This window comes from Capricornis sumatraensis, chromosome 20 (assembly GCF_032405125.1).
Source record: "Capricornis sumatraensis isolate serow.1 chromosome 20, serow.2, whole genome shotgun sequence".
Taxonomy (NCBI): domain Eukaryota; kingdom Metazoa; phylum Chordata; class Mammalia; order Artiodactyla; family Bovidae; genus Capricornis; species Capricornis sumatraensis.
In genome coordinates, this window is record NC_091088.1 from 7955109 (window position 1) to 7968197 (window position 13089).

General features: G+C 54.1%; 1 protein-coding gene across 1 annotated transcript in view; it reads right to left on the reverse strand.

Annotated features, from left to right (window-relative positions):
• Positions 1-406: 406 nt before the first annotated feature.
• FA2H (fatty acid 2-hydroxylase) overlaps positions 407-13089 on the reverse strand; it is a 53671-nt gene continuing 40988 nt past the window's right edge. Inside the window, exons 3-7 of the mRNA XM_068991621.1 lie at positions 11424-11566; positions 10725-10831; positions 3365-3537; positions 1843-2095; positions 407-486 (exon numbers count right to left, since the gene is read on the reverse strand). Of these exons, the coding sequence (XP_068847722.1) occupies positions 407-486; positions 1843-2095; positions 3365-3537; positions 10725-10831; positions 11424-11566 (756 nt within the window). The remainder of the gene's footprint in view (positions 487-1842; positions 2096-3364; positions 3538-10724; positions 10832-11423; positions 11567-13089) is intronic.

Genomic DNA, 13089 nt, shown 5'->3' on the forward strand with positions numbered 1-13089 from the left:
CCAGGGCGGCAGGGGGCAGCTCCTAGGGATCCCAGGGTGCTAAGACTCAGGCCTGGGCTCAGGGGTCAGTTGCCTTCACTCCCCTCAGGAACGTCCCCGCCAGCCGGCTCCTGGAGCAGTCCTGGGGGCTGGGGCCCTAGGCGGGTGCTGGCGGAGAGGCTGGGGTGCTCCAGGGAAGAGCCGGTCCAGGAGGGCTCTTAGGCCACCCAGCAGACGGGGCACTCCTGCGCCGGGTCAGGAGGGCAGGCTCAGGGTCATCCTCGGTCAGGGTCTCCCCAGGACCCACCACCGAGCCCGAGGGCTGGTCAAAGCCCGCGCTGTCCAGCCAAGCAACTTCCTTGCAGGATCTGGGCGGGGTGGTCTGGGGTAGCGGCCTTGGCAGGGCTGAGGGCGGGGCGGGGCCACGTCACTGCGTCTTCGGGTGGGGCTCTTCCGGAGTGAGCGTGTGGAAAAAGTGATCCCAGAGTTTGCTGCTGATGCCGAACCCTAGGGCGGAGACAAATCGGGGGAAGGTGAGTGGGATCTCTTTGCTTGGAGGGAGCCCAGGCGCGGCGAGCACGTAGGCAAGTTTCAACATCACCCCCGATGAGCTTCCTAACTCCCAGGGCCATCCTGGCAGAGGTCAGTAGCAGGGTACCAGCGTGCCTAGGCTTCCAGGGGTGCTGTGGGAAGAACCTCAAGGCTCTTATCTGGCCTGCCTTCCTGGGAGAGCCTGGCGCTGCCTGCCTCTTCCTCTCTCCCCCAAACAGTCCAGTCGCCTCCTTCTCTCTGAAGATGCCAAGTTCGTTCCTGCTTCAAGGCTTCGGACCTGCTGCTCCTGAGATGCTCTTTCTCGAGGCGTCCAGACGCTGGCTTCTCCTAATTTAGGTCTCAGCTCTAATGGTGTCTGTGTAGTGACGCCTTCCTAGACCACTTCAGCTAGCATTCTGCTCTCCAGTAGGGTAGCCACTAACCCATGTGACTCCTGAGCATTGGAAATGTGGCCCCGGGCTACAGAGGAACTGAATTCCTAATTTTATTTAATTTTATTAATAATTAACTTACATTCCACTGTAAAAACCTAAACTTGGTTCAGTTATTGGAAAACCTATAGGCACATTTGGAGCAATTCATACATGTGAATCTACTTTTTTGACTGTCAATTTTATAAATTCTAAATTCTATGGATGAAGTATTTCCAATGGAGATTTAGCCCTTGAATGGAGATGAGCTTGTAAAGTGCAAGATACACACCAGATATCAAAGACTTAACAGAAGGACAGAATGTAAAACCTCTCATTAAAAATCTTTTTAGCCACGCTGCACGGCTTGTGGGATCCCAGCTCCCCAGCCAGGGATGGAACTTTGGCCCACAGCAGTGAGACTGCTGAGTCCTGACCACTGGACCCCCAGGGCTTTCCCAACAGTGTTTGATCACATGCTAAAATGATAATATTTCGGTTATATTTGGCCTGATAAAGTGTATTATTTACATTAACTTCATTGGCTTAGTTTTACTTGTTAACGTGGCTCCTCGAAAATGTAAAATCCCATCTATAATTCAACTGCATTTTATTTGCGAGTGTGGGACCCCCTCCCACTGACATGGCTTCCTGACCGTAGCCTTGCTTTCTTTTCTTGCTGGCACTTATCACTGCTCTGGAATGATCTTTGCTCTTTATTGGTTTCCTGGTTTTTCTGTCTCTGTACAGCCCCCTGCTCCAGGGCCTAGGAAGCGTGTCCCCGGCTTGCCTTTCTGACTGTGAACCCCAGAACCCAGGCTGGCCCCGGCTGGAAGCTCAGCAGGGGCGGTCACAGGGGAAATGAGCAGCTGAGGGAGGGGGTGGCATGGTGGGTCCTCACCCGACTGATGGTGTGCAAAGTGGTGCTTGACGTGGTGGGCCTTCAGGTGGTACAGGTAGGAGCCCTTCTGAGGAGCGCCGAAGTGCAGGTAGTAGTGGATCAGGTCGTAGATGACATAGCCCAGGAGGCTCCCCGCAAACACGGTGCCTGCCACGGCCGCGGACAGGACGAGCCGTAGCAGCAGGTAGAAGAAGGCTATCATCAGGGAGGCCGGCACGGGCGGGAAGACCAGGCGGGAGGTGTCGAAGGGCGCCTGTGGACAGAGGCTCACGCGTCAGGACACGGCCCGGGGCCCTGGGGCCTGCCTGCGGTCACACACCACACGCTGGCCGGAGACGCTCCTTCTGGAGAGAGGCCCCAGACAGGCCAGGGAGGGCAGGCCACCAAGCCTGAAGCCCTGGAGAGCCTGCCCAGCCCCAGTAAGCCAGGACAGGAGCTGGGAAACTCCAGGAACGTGGGGGTGGGGTGGCGTGGACAAGATGCTCACAGGTAGGAGCAGCTTGCCTGAGATGCTCCGCTCTGCGCTCAAGAGGCCACTCTGGCTCTGGAACTTGCTAGGTGTGGAGAGGAGCCCCCACCCCCACCCCAAGGACCACGCAGGGCATCGAGCCCGAGGCCTGAGGGCGACGAAGGCACACATGCTGGGTGACCCTGGAGCTGTTAACAGGCAGGTCTCCCCCCCCAGGTGGCCTTCTTTGCTCCAAGGGAGTGCTGTCACATTGAACCAGACCACGAAAGAGCCTAGCCTTTGGTCCTGAGGCTTCACAACCCAAGGGCCTGGCAGAGGTAAAATTTTAGAGACTGCGAGCATTGCGAGACCCTCTCTGGACTGAAAGAGGAGAGAGAGTGATCAGGTGACCGAGACAGAACACCACACTGGCGTGGGCCCCCCTCCCCGCGGACCGGAGCAACAGCAGGACCTGTGGGGCTCCGTGCCAGAACCCCAGCTCCTGGTCAAAGGGGAAGGAGGGCGAGGGGAGGGTGGGAACCCTGCGGCAGGATGGGAACAGCGTGGGGCAGGGACATCCTCTGGGCGGACCTGGCTTCCAGTCCTGACTGTTGGGACCCTGTGTGTTGCCCTGAAGGAGCCCCAGGGTGGGTGGATGACTGACAGCATAGACTCTGGCGTCCACAGAGGACGACGTCCTAGGGTGACCTTGGCTGAATGGCTTAGTTCCTTTGTTTCCCCAAGCCTCAGTCTGCCACTCTGTGGAAGGGGGAGAACGGCAGCACCCGCTTCAGAGGGAAGCTCCACAAGGTCAGTGATTCTTGCCTGTTGTGTCCAGAACAGCACATGGCACATAGTGAGCGGTCAGTGAGCGTTTGTTGAATGAGCAAATGAATGAGCTGTTGTGAGGATTAGCGTTGGGCACGCATGCTCACTCTGTCCACGGCCGGTTCAGGCTTGGACCCAATCACATGCCCTTGACTTCTCCTCGCCCTCAACCCAACCCCCACCGAGACGGGAGCTCCTGAGGGCAGGCATCAGCAGCATGGCCTGGGGGGGCACTGCGCCGCTCACCTTGTGGTGCTGGCCGTGCATGGCGAAGTGCAGCATGATGAGGTAAGCGCTGTCGCTGGGCGGCTTCATGTGGAACAGGAAGCGATGGATGAGGTACTCCACGAGGCTCCAGAGGAACAGCCCCAGCACGAAGAGGCCCGGGAACGCCGACTCAGGCATGGCCACTGAGTACTCTGCATCAGGCATGAGAGAGGGAGGTCAGGGGCTGGAGGCCCCAGCGGCCCAGCCCCGTCACACTGGGGGCTGCTGCCCTCGGCTCCGCAGCTGCGGGGCCCAGCCCCACCACTGGGACCCGAGAGTCAAAACAGGAGGGACACTGTGAGGATGTGTGTGGGCTTATTTAGGAGGAGTCCCGTCAGAGGACGCCTAATGTGGTGGATCACACTGATTTCAGGTATTGAGCCACCCCTGCGTTCCAGGAGTCAATCCCGTTTCGTCGTGGTGCATAGCCCTTTAATATGCCCTAGGATTCAGTCTGCTCGTATTCTGTTGACGACTGCTGCCCCTTGATCCCCGAGTGACAACTGCTCTGGGGTTTTCTTTCTTGTGCTATTTTTGTCTGACTTTGGTATCACGGTAAGATTTGACTAGAGAGCTGAGATCTTCCTTAAAGGGACCGTGAGAGGAACAGCCGCGGCCAGTGCTGGACCTCTGCCCGGTGCTATGGTCTGCGTGTGTCCTCTCGGATCCACGTGCTGAAACCTAACCTCCAGGGTGATGAGAGGTGCTCAGGTCATCAGGCGAACCGGACTAATTCCCTCATGAAAGAGGCTCGACAGGATCCTCCCCCTTTTTGACATACGAGTACTCAAGGAGTCTTTGACCTAGAAGAGGGCTCTCGCCTGACTCTGCTGGCACCCTGATCTCAGACTTCCAGCCTCTAGAATCATAAGCAATCAATCTGTTGTTTACAAGCCACCTAATCTATGCTGTTTTGTCACAGCAACCCAAATGGACTGACACCAGGAAAGAGTGACCTCGCCTCAGTGGCCTGGAGGAGAGGGAGAGGTGATCCTGATGAAGCCAGCAGACTGGGGGCTGTTGATGGAAGATGTTAACAACCATCTCCCCAGGGAAGATGGGACCGGGGGGCCAAGAGGGTCAGGAAAACCCAAGGGGAGAAAGGTTCATTGAGAACATCTAAAACCACAGCATGTGAGGGAGATGTGAAGAAACGGAAGATGATTAGCCTGGAGACCAAAAGACTGGAGTGATGTCATTATCATCAAGTGAGGCCCCTGCGCCCAGCTCCTGGAGGACAGCCTGCAGTCCTCACGGCCTTTGTTCCTTTTCTCCACTTCACTGATTCTCTAACTTCACAGGGACTTCAGCTCTCACTGTTTCTTCAGGTCTACCGTCACCCGCTAAGTTTTACTTCTTTTCTCCACTAGCCACTGCTTTGGTTATACTTTCTCTTTAAAAAAGTGGCAGCTTTATTGAAATATAACTCACATATCTTACAATCCACCCATTTAAAGTGTATAGTTCAGTGATTTTTGGTATATCTACAGTTGCACAACCATCACCACAATTTTAGAGCCTTTTCATCACCCAGAAAGAAACCCTTTACCCATTAGCAGTCATTCCAACCTTTGTCATTTCCCAGAGCCAGGAAACCTCTAACTTACTTTCTGTCTATTATGTTTTCTGATTCTGGACCCATCATACCAATGGAATCATACAATATGTGGTCTTTTGTGACGGGCTTCTTTTGTTTACAATATTTTTAAGGTTCATCCATTTTGTAGCATGTGTTAGAACTTCATTCTTTGTTAAAATGAATGCATCATAATTGTTTATCCACTCACCAGCTGATGGACAGCTGAGATGTTTCTATTTTTTTTGGCTATTCTGAATAATCCTGCTATGAACAGTCCTGTTTTTAGTTATCTTGGGTATATGCCTGGGAGTAGAATTTCTGGGACCTTATTGCAACTATGTTTAACTTTGGGGGCACCACCAAACTGTTTTCTAAAGCTAACCATTCTCTTTTGACCTCAGCTGCCCGCATGACCTCCCAAGCCTGGATGAGCACAAAAGCCTGTCTCTCCACCCCAGACCCAAGCCGCTGAAGACGGAGGAGGAGCCATGTGTAGCCATAAGTCTGGTGCCTTCAACCTCAGCTAGGCCTCAAACACTGCCTGGAGATCCTTTCATGTCTGCAGGTCCAGCTCCCTCCTCACTACCTTCAAACACCCCCTTTCCCTTCCATCCAGGTTCCTACTTCACAGGAAAAAGACTCTGTCCACCTTCAACCACCCCTGATTGTGCTTCAACCCTGTAACTTCGTGCTCCTCAGAGAAGAAGCGTGCACTCAGGTGCCTGGGCACTGGATGGTGGTTGGCAATAATAATAGCAGCAGCAGCAGCAAATGTGTATTCACCAGCCCCTACACGCCAGGCGCCACTCAAGTGCTTTACACTTCACGTTCGTCTCACTCCAACTTGACGAAGGAAGTGCTGGCATTGCCCTTGTCACTGAGGGTGTGGAAGTACAGACAACTTACATCACTGACCAGCTCACCCTCAGTCTGCCCCCCACCGCCCCGTTCATCCAGCTCCTCTGGGCGTCTTCAGCTTCTCCTCCACTGCTCTTCTGCTCATATTTAAGACTTTCTCATCATAGACGCAGTCCCTTCATAGCCAAACCCCCTGAAAAGGTCAGTTAGACTTAAGTCTGCTTCACCTGTTTCCATTCGCTCAAGCCTCTAAAGTCTGCCTTCTTCAAAGAACTATGAAAGCCATTTCTGATGTATTTCTTGGCAGATCGAAGTAATTTTTTCCATTTATCTCTAAGATTGGCTGTGGCATATGATGCTGGTGACCACTCTATTTTTGAATCTGTAACCACGTCAGTTCCCAGCCTGAGGTTTAGGAACGCCCAGGGAGTCCTTGGTTGGATTTCACAGTGAGCCTGTTGACATGGTGTCCCAAACAGTGCACCTGTGTGCACCTTTCTGGGGCAGATCCCCAACCTTTCAGATTCTCAGAGCACTGGGACCAACACGACCTGAACACAGAGCTCCACTCCCTGCTGCTGGGACACTTGGCTCTTCTCTTCTCACCTTTTTCCCCCTTTTCCTTTTCCTTCTTTCCTTTTTTCTCTGCCATGGCGCTTGTGGGATTTTTAGTTCCTCACTAGGGATTGAACCTGGGCCTTCGGCAGTGAGAGTGCAGAGTCCCAACCACTGGGCTTGCAGGCAGTGCCCTCGCCTCTTCTCTAGAGGCCCTCTGTCAGGCTCCACTGTGGAAAACGCCTCTGTCTCCAGGGCCAAAACCTTGACCCTCCGCTCTCAAATGGCCCCATTTGATCTAGGACGTCAGTCACACCCACCTGTTGACAACCCCCAGATCTGTGTCTCCAGCCCAGCCCTGGATAGCCACTTACTACTGGCCATCTCCACGCAGCTGTGGACAGCCCCGCCTGCAAGGTCAGCAGCTTCCAAATGAAGTTAATCATCCTCTTCTTCCTTCCCATCCAACCGCACCCCAGGGGGAGGTTAACGACTTCCACACATTACCAAAGCCTTGACTTAATTCCTCTCTCCCATGTCCAACCTGTGTCACCAAGCTCTGACAGCTCCCTCTCCTTAATATCTTTCGATAGATTAAAAAAAAAAAAAGCCAGACACAAAAGACCACATACGTAGGAGTCCATTTACATGGTGCGTCCTGAAAAGCCAAGTGTACACAGAAGCGGGTCGGTGGTTGTCGGGGCTGGAGGAGGGGGAATGGGGAGCAGCTTCTCAGGGGGATGGGGTTCCTTCTGGGGAGATGAAAACATTTTGGAACTAGACAGAGTGGTGGCCTGAATCGTTCCCTTCAAAATGGTTAATTCTGTATGTATTTCATCTCAGTTAAAAAACATCTCTTGGGTCAGTTCACCGCTGACTCCCCCATGACCTTAGCAGCACCCCACAGCAGCTTCCTGCTCCAACTCTCTGCCCCTACATGCTGCTAAAACCCTCTTCTGGTACCTCATTCTCCTCAAGTAAAGTCCAGCCCCCCAGCCTGGCACTCAGGGTCCCTTGAGACCAGCCCTGTCAGGCACATCCCTGCCTCATCTCCCCGCCACCCCGTCTGGGGCCCACTGAACCACGTGGGACCCCTGGGGGCCCCACGCTCCCCTCCCCTCCCCACACTCCCCTCCCCATACATCTTTCCTTCACCGGAATCCCCTCCCTCCCTCCGGTAAGAAATGGTAAGAAACGCTGCAGATGCCCTTTGCCCCGACCTGGGTGGGGTCTGAGGCCTTCCACATCCTCCTTTCCTCATGCTGAATTGTGGCTCTGTTCCACTCGTTCGCCCCCACCAGGTTATGAGCATTTCATGGGCAGAGATGGAGCATTTCTGTCTCCTGCACCCTTAACACAGCAGGTGCTCAGACACTGGGGAAGACTCAAGGGCCAACCCATGCCTCTCTGGAGGGCTGGATATGGATAAGATTTGACCTGTGCTGTTCCAAAGGCAGCCTCTGGTTCTGTTTAAGGAAGCAGTTCTGAAGGGCTGTGCCCAGTGTGAATGGCCGCGGGGAATCACTGCAGAAGGAGAGAGCCCAGGAAGGTGGTGGGGAGGAGAGGTGACTTTCCAGCTCTCTGGACCAGATTCCGGGCCATTATGACAAATGGTTCCAAATGAGTCTCTAAACTAAGGAAGGAATTTTCATGCCTCACCTGGAAACTAACACGTAACGCAGCCAAGATTCAACCCCCCAAGGACCCATCTCTCAAATCAGGTGGTAAGCTGCGCTGATGTCTCTCATCAGCAGGGCCTGCAGCGTGCACACCCGGGCCTGACACTTGCCTGTCAGCGCTGCCTTGGCTGGACGGCTCTGGCTGACCAGGTCCCCCTCTGAGGGACAGCCGGCCACCTCTAGGGTCCTTCGGGACACCCTGCTCAAGTGCAGGGTTCAGGTCTCCACCCTGTACTGTCTACGTGCTTTCTCAACAGTAAAATATCCTGCCAGCTGTGAAGGGCTGTTGCTAGAACTCAGGGAATACAATACCTGGCTGTGTGATAAGTATGTATCTCGGAGGAGCCTGGTGGACTACAGTCCATGGGGTCATAAAGAGTCAGACATGACTGAGCGCCTTCACTTTCACTTCACTTACATGTAAGAATAATACACTGTGTATGGACATATCATAATAAATAACACTCTTCATATGTTACAGGTCGCTGCTATGATATTTAAATGTTATCTGTCAAATACGTCCAGCCACAGTCCTCCTTGGGCGGCATTTTCTCAGTTCTTGCAGGGCTCTGGAGGGTCCCTGGTTGGTGGAGGAGTTTCCCTCCTAAAGTGCAAGAGCCCTTCCTTGCTGCGTAGGTCACTTCTCAGCAGGGAAAGGACTGGACATACAAAAGCAATCCCTGGCCACAGGCTGGGGTCCTGACCTTTGCTGGGGCTCCCACCACAATCCCTGCCTAGGGTGTTCCTCGGCACCCACTCTAACGCACCTCCAGGAACTGTGCTGGGGGCCAGCCAGGAGGTAAAGACCCTCTCTGCTTTCCAAAGCATTTTCACACACGTGCACCTGTGAGTTTCAGCCTTGAACTGCTGCCTCCGCGCAGCTCCCACTGTTCTCGGCACCCTGAGTTCCTGCATTTCCTGCAGCGTATCTCTTGTCCAGGAGCTGAGCTGGGAGCCTGCCGAGTCTCCACTCGCCTCCCTTCGTGGCTCTGTTTTCCCTGCCTGGGCCTGGGCCTTGCCTGGCAAGCCAGGGGTGAGGGAGGCGTGTGCAGCTCTCTCGCCACCATTGCTGGCATCCTGGTCACAGGCCCACTAACCCCTACACTGGAACTTTATTAGCACATTTCAGCCCTCCACAGCGCTGTCAAATCACCCGCGCGGCCTCGCACCAGAGTTGCCTCCTATAGGTCAAGGCTCTGCCCGCCCCCTCACCCCAGCACCACCCCTGTCGGCCCATCAGGCCGGAGCTGGTACCGAGTGGCATCTCCGGAGGACTCCTGCAGAGGGACCTGGGCCAAAGCTCCAGCGTCCCCTTCTCCCTCCGGCCCCAGCCCTGTCGGCCCCGCCACTGTTGGCGATTGTTCGGGGAGTGCTGGACAGAAACAGTAGGCGATTCAGTGAGCAGGCCGTCTGAGCAACAAGCCCTGTGCTGTGCCTGAGCTATTCAGTGTAGGCAGAAGTGGGTAACCTTGGCTTGAGGGGTGCACACATTAACCCTTGGTGTCTGGGAGCAGCCTTAGCTCTGGGGGACTTCCTGCAGCTGTCTCAGCCCCACCCCATCCTGGACCAGGTGGGGAAACTGGGGCTCCCCGCACTGTGGCCGTGGTCCCTCTCATCTAGACCATTCAGCCCTCAACTTGTCCTCTTGGAGGAGGTGGGCAGGAGAGAGCCTCGGAGTGTGGAGAGAAGGAGCTTGCATTTGGCGCACACAGGGGTTCAGAGGCTCACAGTCAGGAACGTGACGTGTGATCAGGAAAGTTACCTCTTCCACCTGTCCCCCCAACCTGGCTTCTGTCTGAGCCGCTCACCATGGGCGAGCACTTTCCCAAGGCGGACTCTGCCAGGATGGGCAGATTACCTGGGCAGGCGGTCCGCACCTGGAGGCCTGAGGTGGGTGATGAACTGGGGAGGCAGGCTGGCAGCAGAGGCCACGCCGACACGGTGCTGCCCTGAGGCTCAGCCTCACAGGCTCTTCTCTCTGTCCCCTGCCTGCCTGGGTGACACCTGGCAGCTACATCCTAGCCACGTGAATCTGACCTGCTTGCTTAACTTCTTAAGGTTCCATTTCCTTATCTCTAAAAAGGTGTAACGATAAGTCCCTTGCTTGCGGGCTGTTGGGAGGGTTAAATGAGATGATCCCTGGAAAGTCCCAGACATGTGATGAGTGCTCAGCAGAGGTTACTGGGGTCAGGCTTCTGCTGATGGCCCTTTGCCCGGGGAACACTCTAGGACACCTAGGATCTGATCTTTGTTTCTAATCTTTCTCCTCCAGGTACTAATCTCTGTTTTGTTCGTGTGAACCATTCTGAGTTCAGCTCTGCTATCCTACCTGGTGAAATGACTTCATTTAGTTTCCTGACAAACAACACCAGGTCATACTTTTTCTGTTCTTTGACTCAGTGGAAATCCCCTTCTTTACTGCTGTACCACTTGGTGAAATGATTTAATCTAATGTGTGTCTGGTTTTTTTTTTTTTAATTCCTCTTTTGGAGGGTAGGGGAGTCTGACCTTCCTTTTGGAAGAGTATTTCTACAGATAGACCTCATTTTAAAATGCTTGTGATGTGGTTCAGGGTTCTAAGGTCTCAGAAACTCAGGAGCAGGAAGAGCACCAAGGTCCCCGCCCCCAGGAGCTACGGGAGCCGCACAGCAGGAAGACCAGACATCACCTGTGGCGAAGGGCGCCAAGAGCTGCACGTTGCCCTGGGTGAAGGCGCCGTAGTAGGACCAACTGAGGTACAGGACCAGGGGGACCCAGACGATGGGGACGCTGTACCTGCAGGAAGACCATCGGGGTGAGAGAGACACCTGCAGAGCAGCTTGAGACGGCCCAGCTTCCCGAGACATACCTCGGCACTAGAGGGGGGACGAGCAGGTACTAAAGCAGGTGCAGAGAGCGCATGGAGACCTGCTGTCAAAGGGACACCGCTGCGGGGGTGGGGCAGGCGGGAGGAGGAAAGAAGAGAGCAGCCCTGAGTCTCTCTCTCTCAGTCTCCGAGTTGCTGGAACCGAAAGCGAAAAGAATCCCTGTGGCTGCTGACAGTGCAGTTGCATAGGGGCTGACCTCTCACGGCAGAGGAGGTGATTGCAGGCAAAATAGCCCCCCAAGGGCAGCAGAGGCTAAAAGCGCCTCACAGCAGTCTGGAAGAGAACAGGAGGGACATTCAAAGCAGCTTCTGGCTACATGTTGGGTTGCCACTCGGTGGAAAAAACCATGCACAGGGATAGATTATGCCCATGGCATGCTCCACTGTCGCCAAGAGCTTGCAGTACAGCTCTGGGCTCCAGGGAGGGACGCTTCCCCTTCGCATCTGGCTGGCACCATCAGGAGAGGGGACAGCCCACCATGACCCCAGAGCAGGACTCACCAGACGGCCTTGCTGAGGGCCTCGACAAAATCTGAGTGGAAGAGGCGGATGGGCCTGGACACCGGCTGGTGGACCCACTCGTCGTACTTCTCTCCCAAGTGGCCGACCTGCCACAGGAGGGGCTTCTGCCAGTCCACCAGGTCCTTCAAGAGACAAAGCCAAGCGAGCACTTGAGAGTCACACCTCTTCATCCCCCGGTTACGGCATCCCATCCCCAGCTCCACCTCGACTCCCATGGTCTGGATGGAGCAACCCACCCTCGCTGCTGCAGAGATCAGGAAGTAACCCTTCATCCCAACCCTCGGGCCACAGAAATGGGATCCAGGACAGGCCCATGGCCTAAGCTGGTGCAGCTGGTGCATCATACACCCTTTCCTCTTGCTGGGACGGCGAGGTTTGTGGCGCATGACCCTGGAGTTGCCAGGGGAGCCTGTCTGAGGACTCAGCCCACACAGAGGATGGTCAAGCCAGGAACTGAAGACACCAAATTCTGCTGATGACATCAGAGTGCCCAGATTCAGCACTGCATGCCTGAAGCTTGACGTCTTAACCAGGATTCTGAAGTACAGGAATCAATACAGTCTGTAGGAGGAATCAAGTAGGCCCTTTCTCCTCCACCAAGGCCTTTCTTCTTAGTGGCGGCCTAAGCAATTCATTCATTCATCCACTCAAACAATCATTCATTCAGCACTTTTCTTGATATACATGCTGGTTGCTGGGGAAAATAAACAACAATGGAAAAGACCATCTTTGCTTTATATAGCTTAGTGCTGAAGCGGAGTTCAGGCTCTAGAGGCGGGCGCTATCACTTCCTGTGTGACTCTGAGGAAATTACCTGACTTCTCTGAGCCTCAGTTTCCCTAGCTACCAAATGGAAGTAATAATAATGCTACTTGCATAAAGTACTCAGCAAGGCGACAAGCCAGGCAGGATAATTTACTGGTGATGCAGGCAGGCTGAGGTTCGGAGGCGAATGATTGGTACAAATGTCTGAGTCTAGGGTGGGAGAGGAGGGCTTTGCACAGACAGTGAGGTTTGGGTCTGGGTTCATACAGCGTGGAAGACTTAGCAAGAGGGACAGGGAGACGGAGACGGGGAGGGAGCATGGGCGCAGAAGTGGAGTTGAGAATGGCCGGGGCCTGTTTGGTCCCTTGACTTTGATCTGTGGGGCAGCAGAAAGAAATCTGCTGAGGGCTTTAGATGACAGGACACCCAGTATCAGGCCCAGAGGCTGTCACTTCATCCTCCAGGCCAGCTGTCCCCAAGGTGAGGATGGATGTGTACCACAGAAGTACACACAGGCTGATTCCCAGAGGTGGAGAGGAAACATTAGAGACTGCTTCTGATATATTTCTCTCATATATAAACCATATTTGAATGCTTTCTAATGTACATAATACAAAAATACATAAGTTCATGCAAATAATTTATGGATAATTAAAATGGACATATAATGAAGAATATGCTCAAAATGTTTTACTTATATGGTCACAAGATCAAAAAAGTATGGAGGCCACAGCTCTGGGCAATGAGCAGCCCTTGAAGATTTCTGATGAGTCGGTGTAGTGAAGATTAATCTAGACCAAAATCAGTGAAAAAAACAAAAAAGACCTTGGAGTCAGGCGACACCCCTCAAAGCCCAACCCTGCCGTTTATGAGCCGTGGG